The 25,000-nt window shown below is 48.5% G+C and overlaps 1 protein-coding gene across 1 annotated transcript in view; it reads left to right on the top strand.

Moving 5' to 3' along the window:
- The window catches only part of LOC118378909 (anoctamin-3-like), a 120,712-nt gene that overhangs the window by 73,988 nt on the left and 21,724 nt on the right, over positions 1-25,000 (top strand). Inside the window, exons 19-20 of the mRNA XM_052467048.1 lie at positions 779-836; positions 7,636-7,733. Coding sequence (XP_052323008.1) covers positions 779-836; positions 7,636-7,733 — 156 coding nt within the window. The remainder of the gene's footprint in view (positions 1-778; positions 837-7,635; positions 7,734-25,000) is intronic.

Below are 25,000 nucleotides of genomic sequence, written 5' to 3'. Positions count from 1 at the left end.
GTTAGTCCTGTGTTGAACTGTTTCAACCCCCCAGCTCACAGTTAGTCCTGTGTTGAACTGTTTCAACCCCCCAGCTCACAGTTAGTCCTGTGTTGAACTGTTTCAACCCCCCAGCTCACAGTTACTACTGTGTTGAACTTTTCATCCCCCCCAGCTCACAGTTAGTCCTGTGTTGAACTGTTTCAACCCCCCAGCTCACAGTTAGTCCTGTGTTGAACTGTTGGTCATCCTGTAGCTCACAGTTAGTCCTGTGTTGAACTGTTGGTCATCCCCCAGCTCACAGTTACTACTGTGTTGAACTGTTTCAACCCCCCAGCTCTGGTTAGTCCTGTGTTGAACTGTTTCAACCCCCCAGCTCACAGTTAGTACTGTGTTGAACTGTTTCAACCCCCCAGCTCACAGTTACTACTGTGTTGAACTGTTTCAACCCCCCAGCTCACAGTTGGTCCTGTGTTGAACTGTTCAACCCCCCCAGCTCACAGTTAGTCCTGTGTTGAACTGTTTCAACCCCCAGCTCACAGTTAGTACTGTGTTGAACTGTTCAACCCCCAGCTCTGGTTACTACTGTGTTGAACTGTTTCAACCCCCCCAGCTCACAGTTAGTCCTGTGTTGAACTGTTTCAACCCCCCAGCTCACAGTTACTACTGTGTTGAACTGTTCAACCCCCCAGCTCACAGTTACTACTGTGTTGAACTGTTTCAACCCTGAAGCTCTGGTTACTACTGTGTTGAACTCTGGTCAACCCCCCCTAATGTCTTCACTCTGACTGGTGTCTAGGTTCGCCGGCAGACCAGGGAAATATAACAAACTGTTCAATAGATGGAGACTGGAGGAGGTGAGTGGAGTCAGGAAGCAGCAACTAAACCATGGTCTGTGTGCTAAAGGTCCCTGTAGAGAGCTCTGGTCACCCTGTACCCTGTAGAGAGCTCTAGTCACCCTGAAGAGGGCTCTGGTCATCCTGTTCCCTGTAGAGGGCTCTGGTCACCCTGTAGAGAGCTCTGGTCACCCTGAGGAGGGCTTTGGTCATCCTGTTCCCTGTAGAGGGCTCTGGTCACCCTGAAGAGGGCTTTGGTCATCCTGTTCCCTGTAGAGGGCTCTGGTCACCCTGTAGAGAGCTCTGGTCACCCTGAGGAGGGCTTTGGTCATCCTGTTCCCTGTAGAGGGCTCTGGTCACCCTGTAGAGAGCTCTGGTCACCCTGTAGAGAGCTCTGGTCACCCTGAAGAGGGCTTTGGTCATCCTGTAGAGAGCTCTGGTCACCCTGAAGAGGGCTTTGGTCATCCTGTTCCCTGTAGAGGGCTCTGGTCACCCTGTAGAGAGCTCTGGTCACCCTGTAGAGAGCTCTGGTCACCCTGTAGAGGGCTCTGGTCACCCTGTAGAGAGCTCTGGTCACCCTGTAGAGAGCTCTGGTCACCCTGTAGAGGGCTCTGGTCACCCTGTAGAGAGCTCTGGTCACCCTGTAGAGAGCTCTGGTCACCCTGTAGAGGGCTCTGGTCACCCTGTAGAGAGCTCTGGTCACCCTGTAGAGAGCTCTGATCACCCTGAAGAGGGCTCTGGTCATCCTGTTCCCTGTAGAAGGCTCTGGTCACCCTGTAGAGAGCTCTGGTCACCCTGTAGAGGGCTCTGGTCACCCTGTAGAGAGCTCTGGTCACCCTGTAGAGAGCTCTGGTCACCCTGTAGAGAGCTCTGGTCACCCTGTAGAGAGCTCTGGTCACCCTGTAGAGAGCTCTGATCACCCTGAAGAGGGCTCTGGTCATCCTGTTCCCTGTAGAAGGCTCTGGTCACCCTGTAGAGAGCTCTGGTCACCCTGTAGAGGGCTCTGGTCACCCTGTAGAGAGCTCTGGTCACCCTGTAGAGAGCTCTGGTCACCCTGTAGAGAGCTCTGGTCACCCTGTAGAGAGCTCTGGTCACCCTGTAGAGAGCTCTGGTCACCCTGTAGAGAGCTCTGATCACCCTGAAGAGGGCTCTGGTCATCCTGTTCCCTGTAGAGAGCTCTGGTCACCCTGTAGAGGGCTCTGGTCATCCTGTTCCCTGTAGAAGGCTCTGGTCACCCTGTAGAGAGCTCTGGTCACCCTGTAGAGAGCTCTGGTCACCCTGTAGAGAGCTCTGATCACCCTGAAGAGGGCTCTGGTCATCCTGTTCCCTGTAGAAGGCTCTGGTCACCCTGTAAAGAGCTCTGGTCACCCTGTAGAGGGCTCTGGTCACCCTGTAGAGAGCTCTGGTCACCCTGTAGAGAGCTCTGGTCACCCTGTAGAGAGCTCTGGTCACCCTGTAGAGAGCTCTGGTCACCCTGTAGAGAGCTCTGGTCACCCTGTAGAGAGCTCTGATCACCCTGAAGAGGGCTCTGGTCATCCTGTTCCCTGTAGAGAGCTCTGGTCACCCTGTAGAGAGCTCTGGTCACCCTGTAGAGAGCTCTGGTCACCCTGTAGAGAGCTCTGATCACCCTGAAGAGGGCTCTGGTCATCCTGTTCCCTGTAGAGGGCTCTGGTCACCCTGTAGAGAGCTCTGGTCACCCTGTAGAGGGCTCTGGTCACCCTGTTCCCTGTAGAGAGCTCTGGTCACCCTGTAGAGAGCTCTGGTCACCCTGTAGAGAGCTCTAGTCACCCTGTAGAGAGCTCTAGTCACACTGTAGAGAGCTCTGGTCTCCCTGAAGAGAGCTCTGGTCATCCTGTTCCCTGTAGAGGGCTCTGGTCACCCTGTAGAGAGCTCTGGTCTCCCTGAAGAGAGCTCTGGTAATCCTGTTACCTGTAGAGGGCTCTGGTCACCCTGTAGAGAGCTCTGGTCACCCTGAAGAGGGCTCTGGTCATCCTGTTCCCTGTAGAGGGCTCTGGTCACCCTGTAGAGAGCTCTGGTCACCCTGTAGAGGGCTCTGGTCACCCTGTAGAGAGCTCTGGTCACCCTGTACCCCTGTAGAGAGCTCTGGTCACCCTGTAGAGGGCTCTGGTCATCCTGTTCCCTGTAGAGGGCTCTGGTCACCCTGTAGAGGGCTCTGGTCACCCTGTAGAAGGCTCTGGTCACCCTGTAGAGAGCTCTGGTCACCCTGTAGAGAGCTCTGGTCACCCTGAAGAGGGCTCTGGTCACCCTGTAGAGAGCTCTGGTCACCCTGTTCCCTGAAGAGAGCTCTGGTCACCATGAAGAGGTCTCTGGTCACCCTGTAGAGAGCTCTGGTCACCCTGTTCCCTGCAGAGGGCTCTGGTCACCCTGAAGAGAGCACTGGTCACCCTGTAGAGAGCTCTGGTCACCCTGTAGAGGGCTCTGGTCACCCTGTAGAGAGCTCTGGTCACCCTGTAGAGGGCTCTGGTCACCCTGTAGAGGGCTCTGGTCACCCTGTAGAGGGCTCTGGTCACCCTGTAGAGAGCTCTGGTCACCCTGTAGAGGGCTCTGGTCACCCTGAAGAGAGCTCTGGTCACCCTGAGGAGTTTCTGGTCACCCTGTAGAGAGCTCTGGTCACCCTGTAGAGAGCTCTGGTCACCCTGAAGAGGGCTCTGGTCACCCTGTAGAGAGCTCTGGTCACCCTGTTCCCTGAAGAGAGCTCTGGTCACCATGAAGAGGGCTCTGGTCACCCTGTAGAGAGCTCTGGTCACCCTGTTCCCTGCAGAGGGCTCTGGTCACCCTGAAGAGAGCACTGGTCACCCTGTAGAGAGCTCTGGTCACCCTGTAGAGGGCTCTGGTCACCCTGTAGAGAGCTCTGGTCACCCTGTAGAGGGCTCTGGTCACCCTGTAGAGGGCTCTGGTCACCCTGTAGAGGGCTCTGGTCACCCTGTAGAGAGCTCTGGTCACCCTGTAGAGGGCTCTGGTCACCCTGAAGAGAGCTCTGGTCACCCTGAGGAGTTTCTCTGGTCACCCTGTAGAGGGCTCTGGTCACCCTGTAGAGGGCTCTGGTCACCCTGAAGAGAGCTCTGGTCACCCTGAAGAGGGCTCTGGTCACCCTGAAGAGGGCTCTGGTCACCCTGAAGAGAGCTCTGGTCACCCTGTAGAGAGCTCTGGTCACCCTGTAGAGGGCTCTGGTCACCCTGTAGAGGGCTCTGGTCACCCTGAAGAGAGCTCTGGTCACCCTGAAGAGAGCTCTGGTCACCCTGCAGAGAGCTCTGGTCACCCTGCAGAGAGCTCTGGTCACCCTGTAGAGGGCTCTGGTCACCCTGTAGAGGGCTCTGGTCACCCTGTAGAAGGCTCTGGTCACCCTGTAGAGAGCTCTGGTCACCCTGTAGAGAGCTCTGGTCACCCTGAAGAGGGCTCTGGTCACCCTGTTCCCTGAAGAGAGCTCTGGTCACCATGAAGAGGGCTCTGGTCACCCTGTAGAGAGCTCTGGTCACCCTGTTCCCTGCAGAGGGCTCTGGTCACCCTGAAGAGAGCACTGGTCACCCTGTAGAGAGCTCTGGTCACCCTGTAGAGGGCTCTGGTCACCCTGTAGAGAGCTCTGGTCACCCTGTAGAGGGCTCTGGTCACCCTGTAGAGGGCTCTGGTCACCCTGTAGAGGGCTCTGGTCACCCTGTAGAGAGCTCTGGTCACCCTGTAGAGGGCTCTGGTCACCCTGAAGAGAGCTCTGGTCACCCTGAGGAGTTTCTCTGGTCACCCTGTAGAGGGCTCTGGTCACCCTGTAGAGGGCTCTGGTCACCCTGAAGAGAGCTCTGGTCACCCTGAAGAGGGCTCTGGTCACCCTGAAGAGGGCTCTGGTCACCCTGAAGAGAGCTCTGGTCACCCTGTAGAGAGCTCTGGTCACCCTGTAGAGGGCTCTGGTCACCCTGTAGAGGGCTCTGGTCACCCTGAAGAGAGCTCTGGTCACCCTGAAGAGAGCTCTGGTCACCCTGTAGAGAGCTCTGGTCACCCTGCAGAGAGCTCTGGTCACCCTGTAGAGGGCTCTGGTCACCCTGTAGAGGGCTCTGGTCACCCTGTACCCCTGTAGAGAGATCTGGTCACTCTGTACCCCTGTAGAGAGCTCTGGTCACCCTGTTCCCTGTAGAGAGCTCTGGTCACCCTGTTCCCTGCAGAGAGCTCTGGTCACCCTGTAGAGAGCTCTGGTCATCATGTTCCCTGTAGAAGGCTCTGGTCACCCTGTTCCCTGTAGAGAGCTCTGGTCACCCTGTTCCCTGCAGAGATCTCTGGCCACCCTGCAGAGGGCTCTGGTCACCCTGTAGAGAGCTCTGGTCACCCTGTACCCTGAAGAGGGCTCTGGTCACCCTGTACCCCTGCAGAGAGCTCTGGTCACCCTGCAGAGGGCTCTGGTCACCCTGTAGAGAGCTCTGGTCACCCTGTAGAAGGCTCTGGTCACCCTGTACCCCTGAAGAGAGCTCTGGTCACCCTGCAGAGAGCTCTGGTCACCCTGTACCCCTGAAGAGAGCTCTGGTCACCCTGCAGAGAGCTCTGGTCACCCTGTAGAGAGCTCTGGTCACCCTGTACCCCTGAAGAGAGCTCTGGTCACCCTGCAGAGAGCTCTGGTCACCCTGTACCCCTGAAGAGGGCTCTGGTCACCCTGTACCCCTGTAGAGAGCTCTTGTCACCCTGTTCCCTGTATAGGGCTCTGGTCACCCTGTACCCCTGTAGAGAGCTCTGGTCACCCTGTAGAGAGCTCTGGCCACCCTGTTCCCTATAGAGAGCTCTGGTCACCCTGCATAGGGCTCTGGTCACCCTGTTCCCTGTAGAGAGCTCTGGTCACCCTGTATAGGGCTCTGGTCACCCTGTTCCCTGAAGAGGGCTCTGGTCACCCTGCAGAGGGCTCTAGTCACCCTGTAGAGAGCTCTAGTCACCCTGTAGAGGGCTCTGGTCATCCTGTTCCCTGTAGAGGGCTATGGTCACCCTGTAGAGAGCTCTGGTCTCCCTGAAGAGAGCTCTGGTCACCCTGTAGAAGGCTCTGGTCACCCTGTTCCCTGCAGAGAGCTCTGGTCACCCTGTTCCCTGTAGAGAGCTCTGGTCACCCTGTTCCCTGCAGAGAGCTCTGGTCACCCTGTTCCCTGTAGAGAGCTCTGGTCACCCTGTTCCCTGCAGAGAGCTCTGGTCACCCTGTTCCCTGCAGAGGGCTCTGGTCACCCTGTACCCCTGAAGAGAGCTCTGGTCACCCTGTACCCCTGTAGAGAGCTCTGGTCACCCTGTACCCCTGTAGAGGGTTCTGGTCACCCTGTACCCCTGAAGAGAGCTCTGGTCACCCTGCAGAGAGCTCTGGTCACCCTGTAGAGAGCTCTGGTCACCCTGTACCCCTGAAGAGTGCTCTGGTCACCCTGTAGAGAGCTCTGGTCACCCTGTTCTCTAAGGAGTTTCTCTGGTCACCCTGTAGAGAGTTCTGGTCACCCTGTTCCCTGAAGAGGGCTCTGGTCACCCTGTAGAGAGCTCTGGTCACCCTGTAGAGAGCTCTGGTCACCCTGTAGAGAGCTCTGGTCACCCTGTAGAGAGCTCTGGTCACCCTGTAGAGGGTTCTGGTCACCCTGCAGAGAGTTCTGGTCACCCTGTTCCCTGAGGAGTTTCTCTGGTCACCCTGTAGAGAGTTCTGGTCACCCTGTTCCCTGAGGAGTTTCTCTGGTCACCCTGTAGAGAGTTCTGGTCACCCTGTTCCCTGAGGAGTTTCTCTGGTCACCCTGTTCCCTGAGGAGTTTCTCTGGTCACCCTGTAGAGAGTTCTGGTCACCCTGTTCCCTGAGGAGTTTCTCTGGTCACCCTGTTCCCTGAGGAGTTTCTCTGGTCACCCTGTTCCCAGAGGAGTTTCTCTGGTCACCCTGTACCCCTGTAGAGAGCTCTGGTCACCCTGTTCCCTGCAGAGAGCTCTGGTCTGCTTTATAAAAGGGAAGAATGTGGGATGTAGCCCAGGTTATGACACTGTTCGATATGGTTCAGAAGGCTTTAACCAATAATGTGGGTTAAATGACGAAGACACAATTCATTTGAAGGCATTCAGGGTGACCAGAGCCTTCTACAGGGGTACAGGGTGACCAGAGCTCTCTACAGGGTGACCAGAGCTCTCTACAGGGAACAGGATGGCCAGAGCTCTCTACAGGGTGACCAGAGCTCTCTACAGGGGTACAGGGTGACCAGAGCTCTCTACAGGGTGACCAGAGCTCTCTACAGGGTGACCAGAGCCTTCTACAGGGGTACAGGGTGACCAGAGCTCTCTACAGGGTGACCAGAACTCTCTACAGGGGTACAGGGTGACCAGAGCTCTCTACAGGGTGACCAGAGCTCTCTACAGGGGTACAGGGTGACCAGAGCTCTCTACAGGGTGACTAGGTATCTCCCCTTCCCTTTTAAACAATAACATAATAAAAAGGTTATTTAAACACTGCTTATTGCCTTTCAAATCAAATCTAATTTTATTTGTCACATACACATGGTTCGCAGATGTTAATGTCAGTATAGTGAAAAGCTTGTAAGTTGTCCTGGGAATGAAACTGAAGCTGAATGTCTTCACTCTGACTGTGTCTGTGTAACAGTGCTCAATACAAAACGCTCATCATTAGCTTGAAATGGCTAGCGTGAATCACCCGTTGAATTTGAGTTGTCAATTAAGTGATTTAATGAAGCTCTCTCTGATTTATAAAGCATGAGGTTTTATATGAATATAATACTTTGTTCTGTTTTATTCGGGTTGCAGTAAGTCTGGTGCATACAATGTGGAAATGATCATTTAAAAAAAAAAAGTTTCTTATTTTCAGTGCCACCCCAGTGGCTGTCTGATCGATCTGTGTCTACAAATGGGAGTCATCATGGTACTGAAACAGATCTGGAACAACTTCATGGAGCTGGGTTATCCGTAAGGACCGTGGAATTACTCTCTCTCTGTCTCTCTGTCTCTCTCTCTCTCTCTCTGTCTCTCTCTCTGTCTCTCTCTCTCTCTCTCTCTCTCTCTCTCTCTCTCTCTCTCTCTCTCTCTCTCTCTCTCTCTCTCTCTCTCTCTCTCTCTCTCTCTCTCTCTCTCTCTCTCTCTCTCTCTCTCTCTCTCTCTCTCTCTCTCTCTCTCTCTCTCTCTCTCTCTCTCTTTCAATTCAATTCAATTCAATTCAAGGGCTTTATTGGCATGGGAAACATGTGTTAACATTGCCAAAGCAAGTGAGGTAGACAACATACAAAGTGAATATATAAAGTGAAAAAACAACAAAAATTAACAGTAAACATTACACATACAACAGTTTCAAAACAGTAAAGACATTACAAATGTCATATTATATATATATATATATATATATATATATATATATATATATATATATATATATATATATATATATATATACAATAATTAAATAATTAAAGGAGACAAGATAAAATAAATAAGCATAAATATGGGTTGTATTTACAATGGTGTTTGTTCTCCACTGGTTGCCCTTTTCTTTCTCTCTCAATTCAATTCAAGGGGCTTTATTGGCATGGGAAGTTTTTCAAAATTGGATATGTTTTCGAATTCTTTGTGGATCTGTGTGATCTGGGGGAAATATGTATCTCTAATATGGTCTCTCTCTCTCTCTCTCTCTCTCTCTCTCTCTCTCTCTCTCTTTCTCTCTCAATTCAATTCAAGGGGCTTTATTGGCATGGGAAACATGTGTTAACATTGCCAAAGCAAGTGAGGTAGATAATATACAGAAGTGAAATAAACAATAAAAATTAACAGTAAACATTACACATACAGAAGTTTCAAAACAATAAAGACATTACAAATGTCATATTATATATATATATATATATATGGGAGTCTTCTCTTGAGAGCCAGGTCTCTCTACGGCGGCCTTTCTCAATAGCAAGGCTATGCTCGCTGAGTCTGTACATAGTCAAAGCTTTCCTTAAGTTTGGGTCAGTCACAGCTGTCAGGTATTCTGCCACTGTGTACTCTCTGTTTAGGGCCAAATAGCATTCTAGTTTTCTCTGTTTTTTTGTTAATTCTTTCCAATGTGTCAAGTAATGATCTTTTTGTTTTCTCATGATTTGGTTGGGTCTAATTGTGCTGCTGTCCTGGGGCTCTGTGGGGTTTGTTTGTGAACAGAGCCCCAGGACCAGCTTGCTTAGAGGACTCTTCTCCAGGTTCATCTCTCTGTAGGTGAGGCTTTGTTATGGAAGGTTTGGGAATCGCTTCCTTTTAGGTCCTTTTAGGTGGTTGTAGAATTTAACAGCTCTTATCTGGATTTTGATATGCAGATATGCATATGCAGAATTCTGCATGCAGAGTCTCAATTTGGTGTTTGTCCCATTTTGTGAAGTCTTGGTTGGTGAGCGGACCCCAGACCTCACAACCATAAAGGGCAATGGGCTGTATGACTGATTCAAGTACTTTTAGCCAGATCCTAATTGGTATGTTGAAATTTATGTTCCTTTTGATGGCATAGAATGCCCTTCTTGCCTTGTCTCTCAGATCGTTCACAGCTTTGTGGAAGTTACTTGTGGCGCTGATGTTTAGGCCAAGGTATGTATAGTTTTTTGTGTGCTCTAGGACAACAGTGTCTAGATGGAATTTGTATTTGTGGTCCTGGCGACTGGACGTTTTTTGGAACACCATTATTTTGGTCTTACTGAGATTTACTGTCAGGGTCCAAGTCTGACAGAATCTGTGCAGAAGATCTAGGTGCTGCTGTAGGCCCTCGTTGGTTGGTGACAGAAGCACCAGATCATCAGCCAACAGTAGACATTTGACTTCGGATTCTAGTAGGGTGAGGCCAGGTGTTGTAGACTGTTCTAGTGCCCGCACCAATTCGTTGATATATATGTTGAAGAGGGTGGGGCTTAAGCTACATCCCTGTCTCACCCCACGACCCTGTGTGAAGAAATGTGTGTTTTTTTGCCAATTTTAACCGCACACTTGTTGTTTTTGTACATGGATTTTATAATATCGTATGTTTTACCCCCAACATCACTTTCCATCAGTTTGTATAGCAGACCCTCATGCCAAATTGAGTCGAAGGCTTTTTTGAAATCAACAAAGCATGAGAAGACTTTGCCTTTGTTTTGGTTTGTTTGGTTGTCAATTAGGGTGTGCAGGGTGAATACATGGTCTGTTGTACGGTAATTTGGTAAAAAGCCAATTTGACATTTGCTCAGTACATTGTTTTTATTGAGGAAATGTATGAGTCTGCTGTTAATGATAATGCACAGGATTTTCCCAAGGTTACTGTTGACGCATATTCCACGGTAGTTATTGGGGTCAAATTTGTCTCCACTTTTGTGGATTGGGGTGATCAGTCCTTGGTTCCAAATATTGGGGAAGATGCCAGAGCTGAGGATGATGTTAAAGAGTTTTAGTATAGCCAATTGGAATTTGTTGTCTGTATATTTGATCATTTCATTAAGGATACCATCAACACCACGTGCCTTTTTGGGTTGGAGGGTTTTTATTTTGTCCTGTAACTCGTTCAAGGTAATTGGAGAATCCAGTGGGTTCTGGTAGTCTTTAATAGTTGATTCTAAGATTTGTATTTGATCATGTATATGTTTTTACTCTTTATTCTTTGTTATAGAACCAAAAAGATTGGAGAAGTGGTTTACCCATACATCTCCATTTTGGATAGATAATTCTTCGTGTTGTTTGTTTAGTGTTTTCACATTTATCCAGAAGTGGTTAGAGTCTATGGATTCTTCAATTCCATTGAGCTGATATCTGACGTGCTGTTCCTTCTATTTCCGTGGTGTATTTCTGTATTGTTTTAGTGATTCACCATAGTGAAGGCATAGACTCGGGTTTTCCGGGTTTCTATGTTCTTGGTTGGACAGGTTTCTCAATTTCTTTCTTAGATTTTTGCATTCTTCATCAAACCATTTGTCATTATTGTTAATTTTCTTCGGTTTTCTATTTGAGATTTTTAGATTTGATAGGGAAGCTGAGAGGTCAAATATACTGTTAAGATTTTCTACTGCCAAGTTTACACCTTCACTATTACAGTGGAACGTTTTACCCAGGAAATTGTCTAGAAGGGATTCAATTTGTTGTTGCCTAATTGTTTTTTGGTAGGTTTCCAAACTGCATTCCTTCCATCTATAGCATTTCTTAATGTTACTCAGTTCCTTTGGCTTTGATGCCTCGTGATTGAGTATTGCTCTGTTCAAGTAGACTGTCTCGGTCTCTCTCTCGCTCGCTCGCTCTCTCACACACACTCGGTCTGTCTGTCTCTCTCTCTCTCTCTCTCCTTCTGTCGCTATCTCTCACTCACTCTCCTTCTCTCTCCTTCTGTCGTTGTCTCGCTCGCTCTCCTTCTCTCTCCTTCTCCCTGTCGCTCCCTCCTCTCTCTCTCTGTCTCCCCCTCTCCGTCCCTCCCTCCCGCTCCCTCCCTCCCACTCCCTCCCACTCCCTCCTCTCTCTCTCTGTCTCTCCCTCCCTCCCCTCTCCCCTCCCGCTCCCCCTCCCTCCCACTCCCTCCCACTCCCTCCTCTCTCTCTCTGTCTCTCCCTCCCTCCCCTCTCCCTTCCGCTCCCTCCTCCCTCCCTCCTCTCCTCTCTGTCTCCCTCCCTCCCCTCTCCCTCTGTCTCCCCCCTCCCTCCCTCCCCTCTCTCTGTCTCTCCCCCTCCCTCTCCCTCCCTCCCACTCCCTCCGCTCTCTCTCTGTCTCTCCCTCCCTCCCCCCTCCCTCCCTCCTCCCACTCCCTCCCTCCCTCCTCTCCTCTGTCTCCCCTCCCCTCTCCCTTTCCGCTCTCCCTCCCACTCCCTCCTCTCTCTCTGTCTCTCCCTCCCTCCCCTCTCCCCTCCCGCTCCCTCCCTCCCTCCCACTCCCTCCGCTCTCTCTCTGTCTCTCCCTCCCTCCCCTCTCCTCCCCCTCCTCTCCTCCCTCCCACTCCCTCTCTGTCTCTCTGTCTCTCCCTCCCCCTCCCCTCCCGTCACTCCCTCCCCTCCCGCTCCCACTCCCTCCTCCCTCTCTCTGTCTCTCCCTCCCTCCCCTCTCCCTCCCGCTCCCTCCCTCCCACTCCTCCTCTCTCTCTCTGTCTCTCCCTCCCTCCCCTCTCTCCCTCCCGCTCCCTCCCTCCCACTCCCTCCTCTCCTCTCCCTCCCTCCCCTCTCCCTCCCGCTCCCTCCCTCCCACTCCCTCCCTCCTCCTGTCTCTCCCTCCCTCCCTCCCCTCCTCCCTCCCACTCCCTCCCACTCCCTCCTCTGTCTCTCCCTCCCTCCCCCTCTCCCTCCCGCTCCCTCCCTCCCACTCCCTCCTCTCTCTCTCTGTCCCTCCCTCCCCCTCTCCCTCCCCCTCCCTCCCCCCCCCCTCCCTCCTCTCTCTCTCTGTCTCTCCCTCCCTCCCCCTCTCCCTCCCGCTCCCTCCCTCCCACTCCCTCCTCTCTCTCTCTGTCTCCCACTCCCTCCCTCTCCCTCCCCCTCTCCCTCCCGCTCCTTCCGTTTCTCTCCCCGTCTGCAAATATCAGCAGTGAATTTCAAACAGATTCAACCACAAAGACCTGGGACCACTGCCTCGCAAAGGAGGGAACCTATTGGGAGATGGGTAAAAATAAAAAGTAGACATTGAATATCCCTTTGAGCATGGTGAAGTTATTAATGACACTTTGGATCAAAACACCCAGTCACTACAAAGATACAGGCGTCCTTCCTAACTCAGTTGCCGGAGAGGAAGAAAACCGCTCAGGGATTTCACCAGGAAGCCAATGGAGACTTTAAAACAGTTACAGAGTTTAATGACTGATGGGAGAAAACTGAGGATGGATCAACAACATTGTAGTTACTCCACAATACTAACCTAATTGACAAGTGAAGAGAAGGAAGCCTGTACAGAAGAAAAACATTCCAAAACACACATCCTGTTTGCAACAAGGCACTATACTGCAAAAAATGTTGCAAAGCAATTAACTTTTTGTCATCAATAGAAAGTGTTATGTTTGGGGAAAATACAATACAACACATTACTGAGTACCACTCTTCATATTTTCAAGCATAGAGGTGGCTGAATCATGTTATGGGTATGCTTGTAATTGTTAAGAACTGGGGAGCTTTTACAGGATAAAAAAAGAAACCAAATGGAACCAAGTACAGGCAAAATTGTTAGGGACGGAGTGTTTTGTTTGTTTTTATTTTTTTTAAAGAAATGTAATAGAGCCTGAGCAAAATCCAAGAGGAAAACCTGGATCAGTCTGCTTTCCACCAGACTCTGGGAGATGAATCCACCTTTCAGCAGGACAATAACCTAAAACACAAGGCCAAATCTACACTGGAGTTGCTTACCAAGAAACCAGTTACTCTTCCTGAGTGGCCAAGTTACTTGTCTTAAATCTACTTGTAAATCTATGGCAAGACCTGAAAATCGTTGTCTAGCAATGATCAACAACCAATTTGAAAGAGCTTGAAGAATTTAGAAAAGAATAATGAGCAAATGTTGCACAATCCAGGTGTGTAAAGCTCTTAGAGATTTACCCAGAAACACTCACAGCTGTAATCCAGGTGTGGAAAGCTCTTACAGACTTACAGCTGTAATCACTCTTACAGATTTACCCAGAAACACTCACAGCTGTAATCCAGGTGTAGAAAGCTCTTAGAGACTTACCCAGAAACACTCACAGCTGTAATCCAGGTGTAGAAAGCTCTTAGAGATTTACCCAGAAACACTCACAGCTGTAATCCAGGTGTGGAAAGCTCTTACAGACTTACCCAGAAACACTCACAGCTGTAATCACTGCCAAAGGTGCTTCTTCAAGATATTGATTTAGGGAATACTTATTTAATTGAGATATTTCTGTATTTAATTTTCAATAAATTTGCTAACATTTCTAAAAACATGTTTTCACTTTGTCGATATGGGGTATTGTGTGTAGATGGTTGAGAAAAAATGATCAATTTAATCCATTTTGATTTCAGGCTGTAACACAGCAAATTGTGGAATGAGTGAAGGGGTATGAATACGACATAATATATATTATAATAATAATAATACTATATAATATATATAATAATACTATATAATATATATAATTATAATAATACTACATAATATATTATAATAATACAATATTATATATAATAATAATAAAACTATATAATATATATAATAATAATACTATATAATATATAGTATAGTAATACTATATATTATATATAATACTAATACTATAGAAAATATATAATAATACTATATAATACATATACTAATACTATATAATATATATAATAATAATATATATATAATACTAATACTATATAATATTATATATTATATATAATACTAATACTATATAATATATGTAATAATACTAATACTATATAATATATGTAATAATACTGCATAGTATACATAATGCTAATAATATATACTATATATAATAATAATACCACATAATATATATAATACTATGTAATAATAATACTATTTATTATAAATAATAATATATATATACATAATAATACTATATAATATATGCAATACTATATAAAGACACTGTATAACTTTATACAGGACAATTACCACCCTGTTTAGTTACATCTCTGACACTCTCTCTGAAACGCTCACTTGGCCAGACTCATGAACGCGGAACAAGGGACAGCTCGGTTTGTTGTTTCTGTAAAAAAAAATAAACTCTCTAAAAAAAGTGTTCTATTGAAAATGTTTTGAGTTTGGATCCCGCGACGCGGTTGCTATCACTTGCGGAGCCCTCTGCTATCTGTCCAGGGATCCCGCCGACCAAAGGTCTGACCAAGTGTCTGATGAGCTGCTTGGCGTAGCAGCTAGCCTAGCTGTCATTGTTATCAGGTTTCCTTGAGGGCTTGAACGCAGTCTGCGATGTGACTGGGACCGCGGATTTCCCCGGGCTTGTGGCTGTCTAGATCCCTGCTGGTTGTTGCTGTTTACATCTTCCCTGTGACCTGCCCTGTCTGGAACTGTGAGGAGTAACAGCGTAACCTTCGTTGTTACCATGACAAAGACCAAAGCCAGCAGGAGTATCGTTGAGGACAGTGGTGTCTCTCTATCACGCGTGAAGGATCTTTTAAACGAACAAAAAGAGACCTACAAAACAGTTGTTACAACAACAAGAAAATGGCTTCAAGTGTCCAAATACTGGTGGAGTCAACTAATAAAATTATAGAGAGGTCCTGACCTGAAGAACTAATTTGACCCGAAGAACAGTTTGCAGTTCTCCCAGGGTCAGCTTGACGAGTTGAAACAGGAGAACAGCAAGATGTCAGCATTCTGTAAGTCACTGAAAGAGGACATCAGTTCTGTATGTGAATCCGTGATGACTGAGACATCCGAGGGACAATCAAGGTGGAACAACATTGTTGTGGACAAAATTTCAGAATCGCCACGAGACCTGGACGGAGTCTGAGGACCAAGCGAGGGAAATGATCTCGGAGAAAACTGAAGATGGACCACAAGAATATCGAGGTGGATTGCGACCACAGGATTGGAAAAAGTGACTAGCCCAGGCCGATAGTGGTCAAGTTCCTGAAGTTCAAGGACAAGGTAGCTGTTCCGGAATAAGCCAACAAATTGAGAAGAACGTACAGCTTCCGCAACAAGGACTATCCTGAAGCTGTGCGCCAGAAGAGAAAATAACTGATCCCAGCCACGAAAAGCTGCCAGAGGGCGTGGGGACATTGCTTACATCCGCTATGAAAGGCTCATTGTTCACCCTCTCTCTCTCAGGATGAGAGGATGAGAGAGACGAGCCTATGGGTTCGTATGTTCACCCTCTCTCTCTCAGGATGAGAGGATGAGAGAGACGAGCCTATGGGTTCGTATGTTCACCCTCTCTCTCTCAGGATGAGAGGATGAGAGAGACGAGCCTATGGGTTCGTATGTTCACCCTCCCTCTCTCAGGATGAGAGGATGAGAGAGACGAGCCTATGGGTTCGTATGTTCACCCTCTCTCTCTCAGGATGAGAGGATGAGAGAGACGAGCCTATGGGTTCGTAGCTTCAACCCCGCAGCGCAAACACAGACTTACACACATCAACTGATTAACTGCTGAATGTTTTTCTGTTTTTTTCATTTTTTATTTTCCATATTATGTCTCTGAGAAGCAGGAATGGGCTGAAAATAGCCCATATTGATATACACTATATACAAAAGTATGTGGACACCACTTCAAATTAGTGGATTCGGGCTATTTCAGCCACACCCGTTGCTGACAGGTGTATAAATCGAGCACACAGCCATGCATTCTCCATAGACAAAACATTGGCAGTAGAATGGCCCTTACTGAAGAGCTCAGTTACTTTCAATGTGGAACTATCATAGAATGCCACCTTTCCAAGAAGTCAGTTCGTCAAATTTCTGCCCTGCTAGAGCTGCCCCAGTCAACTCTAAATGCTGTTATTATGAAGTGGAAATGTCTAGGAGCAACAACCTCGAAGTGGTAGGCCACACAAGCCCATCATCTGTCTGCAACGTAAGCACAAAGGACTAGTCGTCATGGAGAATCGTTTCAAACTATAACACTTACAAGAACTTGTGAATTCAATATAGGCTTTTAATACAACATATCAGAAGCCAAGCTGGTCCGCGGAACACACACCTTCCCAGAGCACTGGCTCTGTATTTATACACACAACATATGAGTCCATCCCACATCTGTTATTTCTTGGTTTCCTGTTTTTACCAGAGTGGCAAATACACTCTTAGTGTGTCTCCTTCTTCCTCTTGTGGTCTACAGTATTATGTTTGTCCCTATATGTACCGTTTGCTCCCCACACTGTTCGTCGGGAACTTCATGAAATTAGTTGCCAAGCAGCCGCACGCAAGCCTAAGATCCCCATGTGCAATGCCATGCGTCGGCTGGAGTGGTGTAAAGCTCCCCGCTATTGGATTGTGGGGCAGTGGAAACGCATTCTCTGAAGTGATGAATCACGCTGCACCATCTGGCAGTCCGACAGATGAATCTGGGTTCGGCGGATGCCAGGAGAACGCCACCTGACCCAATTCATAGAGTCAAATATAAAGTTTGGTGGAGGAGGAATAATGGTCTGGGGCTGTTTTTAATGTTTCGGGCTAGGCCCGTAGTTCCAGTGAAGGGAAATCTTAACGCGACAGCATACAATGACATTCTAGATGATTCTGTGCTTCCAACTTTGTGGCAACAGTTTGGGGAAGGGCCTTTCCTGTTTCAGCATGACACTGCCCCCGTGCACAAAGCAAGGTCCATACAGAAGTGGTTTGTCGAGATTGGTGTGGAAGAACTTGACTGGCCTGCACAGAGCCCTGACCTCAACCCCATCGAATACCTTTGAGATGAATTGGAACGCCAACTGCCAGCCAGGCCTAATCACCCAACATCATTGCCCGACCTCACTAATGCTCTTGTGGCTGAATGGAAGCAAGTCCTCGCAGCAATGTTCCAACATCTAGTGGAAAGCCTTCCCAGCAGAGTGGAGGCTGTTATAGCAGCAATGTTCCAACATCTAGTGGAAAGCCTTCCCAGCAGAGTGGAGGCTGTTATAGCAGCAATGTTCCAACATCTAGTGGAAAGCCTTCCCAGAAGAGTGGAGGCTGTTACAGCAGCAATGTTCCATCATCTAGTGGAAAGCATTCCCAGAAGAGTGGAGGCTGTTATAGCAGCAATGTACCAACATCTAGTGGAAAGCCTTCCCAGAAGAGTGGAGGCTGTTATAGCAGCAATGTTCCAGCATCTAGTGGAAAGCCTTCCAGAAGAGTGGAGGCTGTTATAGCAGCAATGTACCAACATCTAGTGGAAAGCCTTCCCAGCAAAGTGGAGGCTGTTATAGCAGCAATGTTCCAACATCTAGTGGAAAGCCTTCCCAGCAGAGTGGAGGCTGTTATAGCAGCAATGTTCCAACATCTAGTGGAAAGCCTTCCCAGAAGAGTGGAGGCTGTTACAGCAGCAATTTTCTATCATCTAAATTAATTAATTTGTGTTTGTGCTGTCCTGGTCTAGTGTTTCTGCTGTCCTGGTCTAGTGTTTCTGCTGTCCTGGTCTAGTGTTTCTACTGTCCTGGTCTAGTGTTTCTGCTGTCCTGGTCTAGTGTTTCTACTGTCCTGGTCTAGTGTTTCTGCTGTCCTGGTCTAGTGTTTCTGCTGTCCTGGTCTAGTGTTTCTGCTGTCCTGGTCTAGTGTTTCTAGTGTTTCTGCTGTCCTGGTCTAGTGTTTCTAGTGTTTCTGCTGTCCTGGTCTAGTGTTTCTACTGTCCTGGTCTAGTGTTTCTGCTGTCCTGGTCTAGTGTTTCTACTGTCCTGGTCTAGTGTTTCTGCTGTCCTGGTCTAGTGTTTCTAGTGTTTCTGCTGTCCTGGTCTAGTGTTTCTGCTGTCCTGGTCTAGTGTTTCTGCTGTCCTGGTCTAGTGTTTCTGCTGTCCTGGTCTAGTGTTTCTAATGTCCTGGTCTAGTGTTTCTGCTGTCCTGGTCTAGTGTTTCTACTGTCCTGACCTTGTGTTTCTGCTGTCCTGGTCTAGTGTTTCTAGTGTTTCTGCTGTCCTGGTCTAGTGTTTCTGCTGTCCTGGTCTAGAGTTTTCTGCTGTCCTGGTCTAGTGTTTCTGCTGTCCTGGTCTAGTGTTTCTGCTGCCCTGGTCTAGTGTTTCTGCTGCCCAGGTCTAGTGTTTCTGCTGTCCTGGTCTAGTGTTTCTGCTGTCCTGGTCTAGTGTTTCTGCTGTCCTGGTCTAGTGTTTCTGCTGTCCTGGTCTAGTGTTTCTACTGTCCTGGTCTAGTGTTTCTGCTGTCCTGGTCTAGTGTTTCTACTGTCCTGGTCTAGTGTTTCTGCTGTCCTGGTCTAGTGTTTCTACTGTCCTGGTCTAGTGTTTCTACTGTCCTGGTCTAGTGTTTCTGCTGTCCTGGTCTAGTGTTCCTGCTGTCCTGGTCTAGTGTTTCTGCTTTCCTGGTCTAGTGTTTATGCTGTCCTGGTCTAGTGTTTCTAGTGTTCCTGCTGTCCTGGTCTAGTGTTTCTGCTGTCCTGGTCTAGTGTTTCTGCTGTCCTGGTCTTGTGTTTCTGCTGCCCTGGTCTAGTGTTTCTGCTGTCCTGGTCTAGTGTTTCTGCTGTCCTAGTCTAGTGTTTCTGCTGTCCTGGTCTCGTGTTTCTGCTGCCCTGGTCTAGTGTTTCTGCTGTCCTGGTCTAGTGTTTTTAGTGTTTCTGCTGTCCTGGTCTAGTGTTTCTAGTGTTTCTGCTGTCCTGGTCTAGTGTTTCTGCTGTCCTGGTCTAGTGTTTCTGCTGTCCTGGTCTAGTGTTTCTGCTGTCCTGGTCTAGTGTTTCTAGTGTTTCTGCTGTCCTGGTCTAGTGTTTCTAGTGTTTCTGCTGTCCTGGTCTAGTGTTTCTGCTGTCCTGGTCTAGTGTTTCTGCTGTCCTGGTCTAGTGTTTCTGCTGTCCTGGTCTAGTGTTTCTACTGTCCTGACCTTGTGTTTCTGCTGTCCTGGTCTAGTGTTTCTAGTGTTTCTGCTGTCCTGGTCTAGTGTTTCTGCTGTCCTGGTCTAGTGTTTCTGCTGTCCTGGTCTAGTGTTTCTGCCTTCCTGGTCTAGTGTTTATGCTGTCCTGGTCTAGTGTTTCTAGTGTTCCTGCTGTCCTGGTCTAGTGTTTCTGCTGTCCTGGTCTAGTGTTTCTGCTGTCCTGGTCTAGTGTTTATGCTGTCCTGGTCTAGTGTTTCTAGTGTTCCTGCTGTCCTGGTCTAGTGTTTCTGCTGTCCTGGTCTAGTGTTTCTGCTGTCCTGGTCTTGTGTTTCTGCTGCCCTGGTCTAGTGTTTCTGCTGTCCTGGTCTAGTGTTTCTGCTGTCCTAGTCTAGTGTTTCTGCTGTCCTGGTCTCGTGTTTCTGCTGCCCTGGTCTAGTGTTTCTGCTGTCCTGGTCTAGTGTTTTTAGTGTTTCTGCTGTCCTGGTCTAGTGTTTCTAGTGTTTCTGCTGTCCTGGTCTAGTGTTTCTGCTGTCCTGGTCTAGTGTTTCTGCTGTCCTGGTCTAGTGTTTCTGCTGTCCTGGTCTAGTGTTTCTGCTGTCCTGGTGTAGTGTTTCTGCTGTCCTGGTCTAGTGTTTCTACTGTCCTGACCTTGTGTGTTTCTGCTGTCCTGGTCTAGTGTTTCTAGTGTTTCTGCTGTCCTGGTCTAGTGTTTCTGCTGTCCTGGTCTAGAGTTTCTGCTGTCCTGGTCTAGTGTTTCTGCTGTCCTGGTCTAGTGTTTCTGCTGCCCTGGTCTAGTGTTTCTGCTGCCCTGGTCTAGTGTTTCTGCTGCCCTGGTCTAGTGTTTCTGCTGTCCTGGTCTAGTGTTTCTAGTGTTTCTGCTGTCCTGGTCTAGTGTTTCTGCTGTCCTGGTCTAGTGTTTCTGTGTTTCTGCTGTCCTGGTCTAGTGTTTCTGCTGTCCTGGTCTAGTGTTTCTAGTGTTTCTGCTGTCCTGGTCTAGTGTTTCTGCTGTCCTGGTCTAGTGTTTCTGCTGTCCTGGTCTAGTGTTTCTGCTGTCCTGGTCTAGTGTTTCTACTGTCCTGACCTTGTGTTTCTGCTGTCCTGGTCTAGTATTTCTAGTGTTTCTGCTGTCCTGGTCTAGTGTTTCTGCTGTCCTGGTCTAGAGTTTCTGCTGTCCTGGTCTAGTGTTTCTGCTGTCCTGGTCTAGTGTTTCTGCTGTCCTGGTCTAGTGTTTCTGCTGTCCTGGTCTTGTGTTTCTGCTGCCCTGGTCTAGTGTTTCTGCTGTCCTGGTCTAGTGTTTCTGCTGTCCTAGTCTAGTGTTTCTGCTGTCCTGGTGCTGGTCTAGTGTTTCTGCTGCCCTGGTCTAGTGTTTCTGCTGTCCTGGTCTAGTGTTTTTCTAGTGTTTCTGCTGTCCTGGTCTAGTGTTTCTAGTGTTTCTGCTGTCCTGGTCTAGTGTTTCTGCTGTCCTGGTCTAGTGTTTCTGCTGTCCTGATCTAGTGTTTCTGCTGTCCTGGTCTAGTGTTTCTGCTGTCCTGGTCTAGTGTTTCTGCTGTCCTGGTCTAGTGTTTCTACTGTCCTGGTCTAGTGTTTCTACTGTCCTGGTCTAGTGTTTCTGCTGTCCTGGTCTAGTGTTTCTGCTGTCCTGGTCTAGTGTTTCTGCTTTCCTGGTCTAGTGTTTATGCTGTCCTGGTCTAGTGTTCCTGCTGTCCTGGTCTAGTGTTTCTGCTGTCCTGGTCTAGTGTTTCTGCTGTCCTGGTCTTGTGTTTCTGCTGCCCTGGTCTAGTGTTTCTGCTTTCCTGGTCTAGTGTTTCTGCTGTCCTGGTCTAGTGTTTCTAGTGTTTCTGCTGTCCTGGTCTAGTGTTTCTGCTGTCCTGGTCTAGTGTTTCTGCTGTCCTGGTCTAGTGTTTCTACTGTCCTGGTCTAGTGTTTCTGCTGTCCTGGTCTAGTGTTTCTAGTGTTTCTAGTGTTTCTGCTGTCCTGGTCTAGTGTTTCTGCTTTCCTGGTCTAGTGTTTATGCTGTCCTGGTCTAGTGTTTCTAGTGTTCCTGCTGTCCTGGTCTAGTGTTTCTGCTGTCCTGGTCTAGTGTTTCTGCTGTCCTGGTCTCGTGTTTCTGCTGCCCTGGTCTAGTGTTTCTGCTGTCCTGGTCTAGTGTTTCTGCTGTCCTAGTCTAGTGTTTCTGCTGTCCTGGTCTCGTGTTTCTGCTGCCCTGGTCTAGTGTTTCTGCTGTCCTGGTCTAGTGTTTTTAGTGTTTCTGCTGTCCTGGTCTAGTGTTTCTAGTGTTTCTGCTGTCCTGGTCTAGTGTTTCTGCTGTCCTGGTCTAGTGTTTCTGCTGTCCTGGTCTAGTGTTTCTGCTGTCCTGGTGTAGTGTTTCTGCTGTCCTGGTCTAGTGTTTCTGCTGTCCTGGTCTAGTGTTTCTGCTGTCCTGGTCTAGTGTTTCTAGTGTTTCTGCTGTCCTGGTCTAGTGTTTCTGCTGTCCTGGTCTAGTGTTTCTACTGTCCTGGTCTAGTGTTTCTGCTGTCCTGGTCTAGTGTTTCTAGTGTTTCTAGTGTTTCTGCTGTCCTGGTCTAGTGTTTCTGCTGTCCTGGTCTAGTGTTTCTGCTGTCCTGGTCTAGTGTTTCTGCTGTCCTGGTCTAGTGTTTCTACTGTCCTGGTCTAGTGTTTCTGCTGTCCTGGTCTAGTGTTTCTACTGTCCTGGCCTTGTGTTTCTGCTGTCCTGGTCTAGTGTTTCTAGTGTCTCTGCTGTCCTGGTCTAGTGTTTCTGCTGTCCTATTCTAGAGTTTCTGCTGTCCTGGTCTAGTGTTTCTGCTGCCCTGGTCTAGTGTTTCTGCTGCCCTGGTCTAGTGTTTCTGCTGTCCTGGTCTAGTGTTTCTGCTGTCCTGGTCTAGTGTTTCTGCTGTCCTGGTCTAGTGTTTCTGCTGTCCTGATCTAGTGTTTCTGCTGTCCTGGTCTAGTTTTTCTGCTGTCCTGGTCTAGTGTTTCTGCTGTCCTGCTCTAGTGTTTCTACTGTCCTGGTCTAGTCTAGTGTTTCTGCTGTCCTGGTCTAGTGTTTCTGCTGTCCTGGTCTAGTGTTTCTGCTTTCCTGGTCTAGTGTTTATGCTGTCCTGGTCTAGTGTTCCTAGTGTTTCTGCTGTCCTGGTCTAGTGTTTCTCGTGTTTCTGCTGTCCTGGTCTAGTGTTTAATATATGCCATTTAGCTGACGTTTTATCCAAAGCGACTTACAGTCATGTGTGCATACATTCTACGTATGGGTGGTCCCTGGAATCGAACCCACTACCCTGGCGTTACAAGCGCCATGCTCTACCAACTGAGCCACAGAAGGACCTGGTCTAGTGTTTCTGCTGTCCTGGTCTAGTGTTTCTGCTGTCCTGGTCTCGTGTTTCTGCTGCCCTGGTCTAGTGTTTCTAGTGTTTCTGCTATCCTGGTCTAGTGTTTCTTGTGTTTCTGCTGTCCTGGTCTAGTGTTTCTGCTGTCCTGGTCTAGTGTTTCTGCTGTCCTGGTCTTGTGTTTCTGCTGCCCTGGTCTAGTGTTTCTGCTGTCCTGGTCTAGTGTTTCTGCTGTCCTAGTCTAGTGTTTCTGCTGTCCTGGTCTCGTGTTTCTGCTGCCCTGGTCTAGTGTTTCTGCTGTCCTGGTCTAGTGTTTTTAGTGTTTCTGCTGTCCTGGTCTAGTGTTTCTAGTGTTTCTGCTGTCCTGGTCTAGTGTTTCTGCTGTCCTGGTCTAGTGTTTCTGCTGTCCTGGTCTAGTGTTTCTGCTGTCCTGGTCTAGTGTTTCTAGTGTTTCTGCTGTCCTGGTCTAGTGTTTCTGCTGTCCTGGTCTAGTGTTTCTGCTGTCCTGGTGTAGTGTTTCTGCTGTCCTGGTCTAGTGTTTCTACTGTCCTGACCTTGTGTTTCTGCTGTCCTGGTCTAGTGTTTCTAGTGTTTCTGCTGTCCTGGTCTAGTGTTTCTGCTGTCCTGGTCTAGAGTTTCTGCTGTCCTGGTCTAGTGTTTCTGCTGTCCTGGTCTAGTGTTTCTGCTGCCCTGGTCTAGTGTTTCTGCTGCCCTGGTCTAGTGTTTCTGCTGCCCTGGTCTAGTGTTTCTGCTGTCCTGGTCTAGTGTTTCTAGTGTTTCTGCTGTCCTGGTCTAGTGTTTCTGCTGTCCTGGTCTAGTGTTTCTGCTGTCCTGGTCTAGTGTTTCTGCTGTCCTGGTCTAGTGTTTCTAGTGTTTCTGCTGTCCTGGTCTAGTGTTTCTGCTGTCCTGGTCTAGTGTTTCTGCTGTCCTGGTCTAGTGTTTCTGCTGTCCTGGTCTAGTGTTTCTACTGTCCTGACCTTGTGTTTCTGCTGTCCTGGTCTAGTATTTCTAGTGTTTCTGCTGTCCTGGTCTAGTGTTTCTGCTGTCCTGGTCTAGAGTTTCTGCTGTCCTGGTCTAGTGTTTCTGCTGTCCTGGTCTAGTGTTTCTGCTGTCCTGGTCTAGTGTTTCTGCTGTCCTGGTCTTGTGTTTCTGCTGCCCTGGTCTAGTGTTTCTGCTGTCCTGGTCTAGTGTTTCTGCTGTCCTAGTCTAGTGTTTCTGCTGTCCTGGTCTCGTGTTTCTGCTGCCCTGGTCTAGTGTTTCTGCTGTCCTGGTCTAGTGTTTTTAGTGTTTCTGCTGTCCTGGTCTAGTGTTTCTAGTGTTTCTGCTGTCCTGGTCTAGTGTTTCTGCTGTCCTGGTCTAGTGTTTCTGCTGTCCTGATCTAGTGTTTCTGCTGTCCTGGTCTAGTGTTTCTACTGTCCTGGTCTAGTGTTTCTACTGTCCTGGTCTAGTGTTTCTACTGTCCTGGTCTAGTGTTTCTACTGTCCTGGTCTAGTGTTTCTACTGTCCTGGTCTAGTGTTTCTGCTGTCCTGGTCTAGTGTTTCTGCTGTCCTGGTCTAGTGTTTCTGCTTTCCTGGTCTAGTGTTTATGCTGTCCTGGTCTAGTGTTCCTGCTGTCCTGGTCTAGTGTTTCTGCTGTCCTGGTCTAGTGTTTCTGCTGTCCTGGTCTTGTGTTTCTGCTGCCCTGGTCTAGTGTTTCTGCTTTCCTGGTCTAGTGTTTCTGCTGTCCTGGTCTAGTGTTTCTAGTGTTTCTGCTGTCCTGGTCTAGTGTTTCTGCTGTCCTGGTCTAGTGTTTCTACTGTCCTGGTCTAGTGTTTCTGCTGTCCTGGTCTAGTGTTTCTAGTGTTTCTAGTGTTTCTGCTGTCCTGGTCTAGTGTTTCTAGTGTTCCTGCTGTCCTGGTCTAGTGTTTCTGCTGTCCTGGTCTAGTGTTTCTGCTGTCCTGGTCTCGTGTTTCTGCTGCCCTGGTCTAGTGTTTCTGCTGTCCTGGTCTAGTGTTTCTGCTGTCCTAGTCTAGTGTTTCTGCTGTCCTGGTCTCGTGTTTCTGCTGCCCTGGTCTAGTGTTTCTGCTGTCCTGGTCTAGTGTTTTTAGTGTTTCTGCTGTCCTGGTCTAGTGTTTCTAGTGTTTCTGCTGTCCTGGTCTAGTGTTTCTGCTGTCCTGGTCTAGTGTTTCTGCTGTCCTGGTCTAGTGTTTCTGCTGTCCTGGTGTAGTGTTTCTGCTGTCCTGGTCTAGTGTTTCTGCTGTCCTGGTCTAGTGTTTCTGCTGTCCTGGTCTAGTGTTTCTAGTGTTTCTGCTGTCCTGGTCTAGTGTTTCTGCTGTCCTGGTCTAGTGTTTCTACTGTCCTGGTCTAGTGTTTCTGCTGTCCTGGTCTAGTGTTTCTAGTGTTTCTAGTGTTTCTGCTGTCCTGGTCTAGTGTTTCTGCTGTCCTGGTCTAGTGTTTCTGCTGTCCTGGTCTAGTGTTTCTGCTGTCCTG

Source organism: Oncorhynchus keta, chromosome 17 (assembly GCF_023373465.1).
Source record: "Oncorhynchus keta strain PuntledgeMale-10-30-2019 chromosome 17, Oket_V2, whole genome shotgun sequence".
NCBI lineage: Eukaryota > Metazoa > Chordata > Actinopteri > Salmoniformes > Salmonidae > Oncorhynchus > Oncorhynchus keta.
Note: the sequence above shows the minus strand (reverse complement) of the source record. Positions and strands in the feature narration are given on the sequence as shown.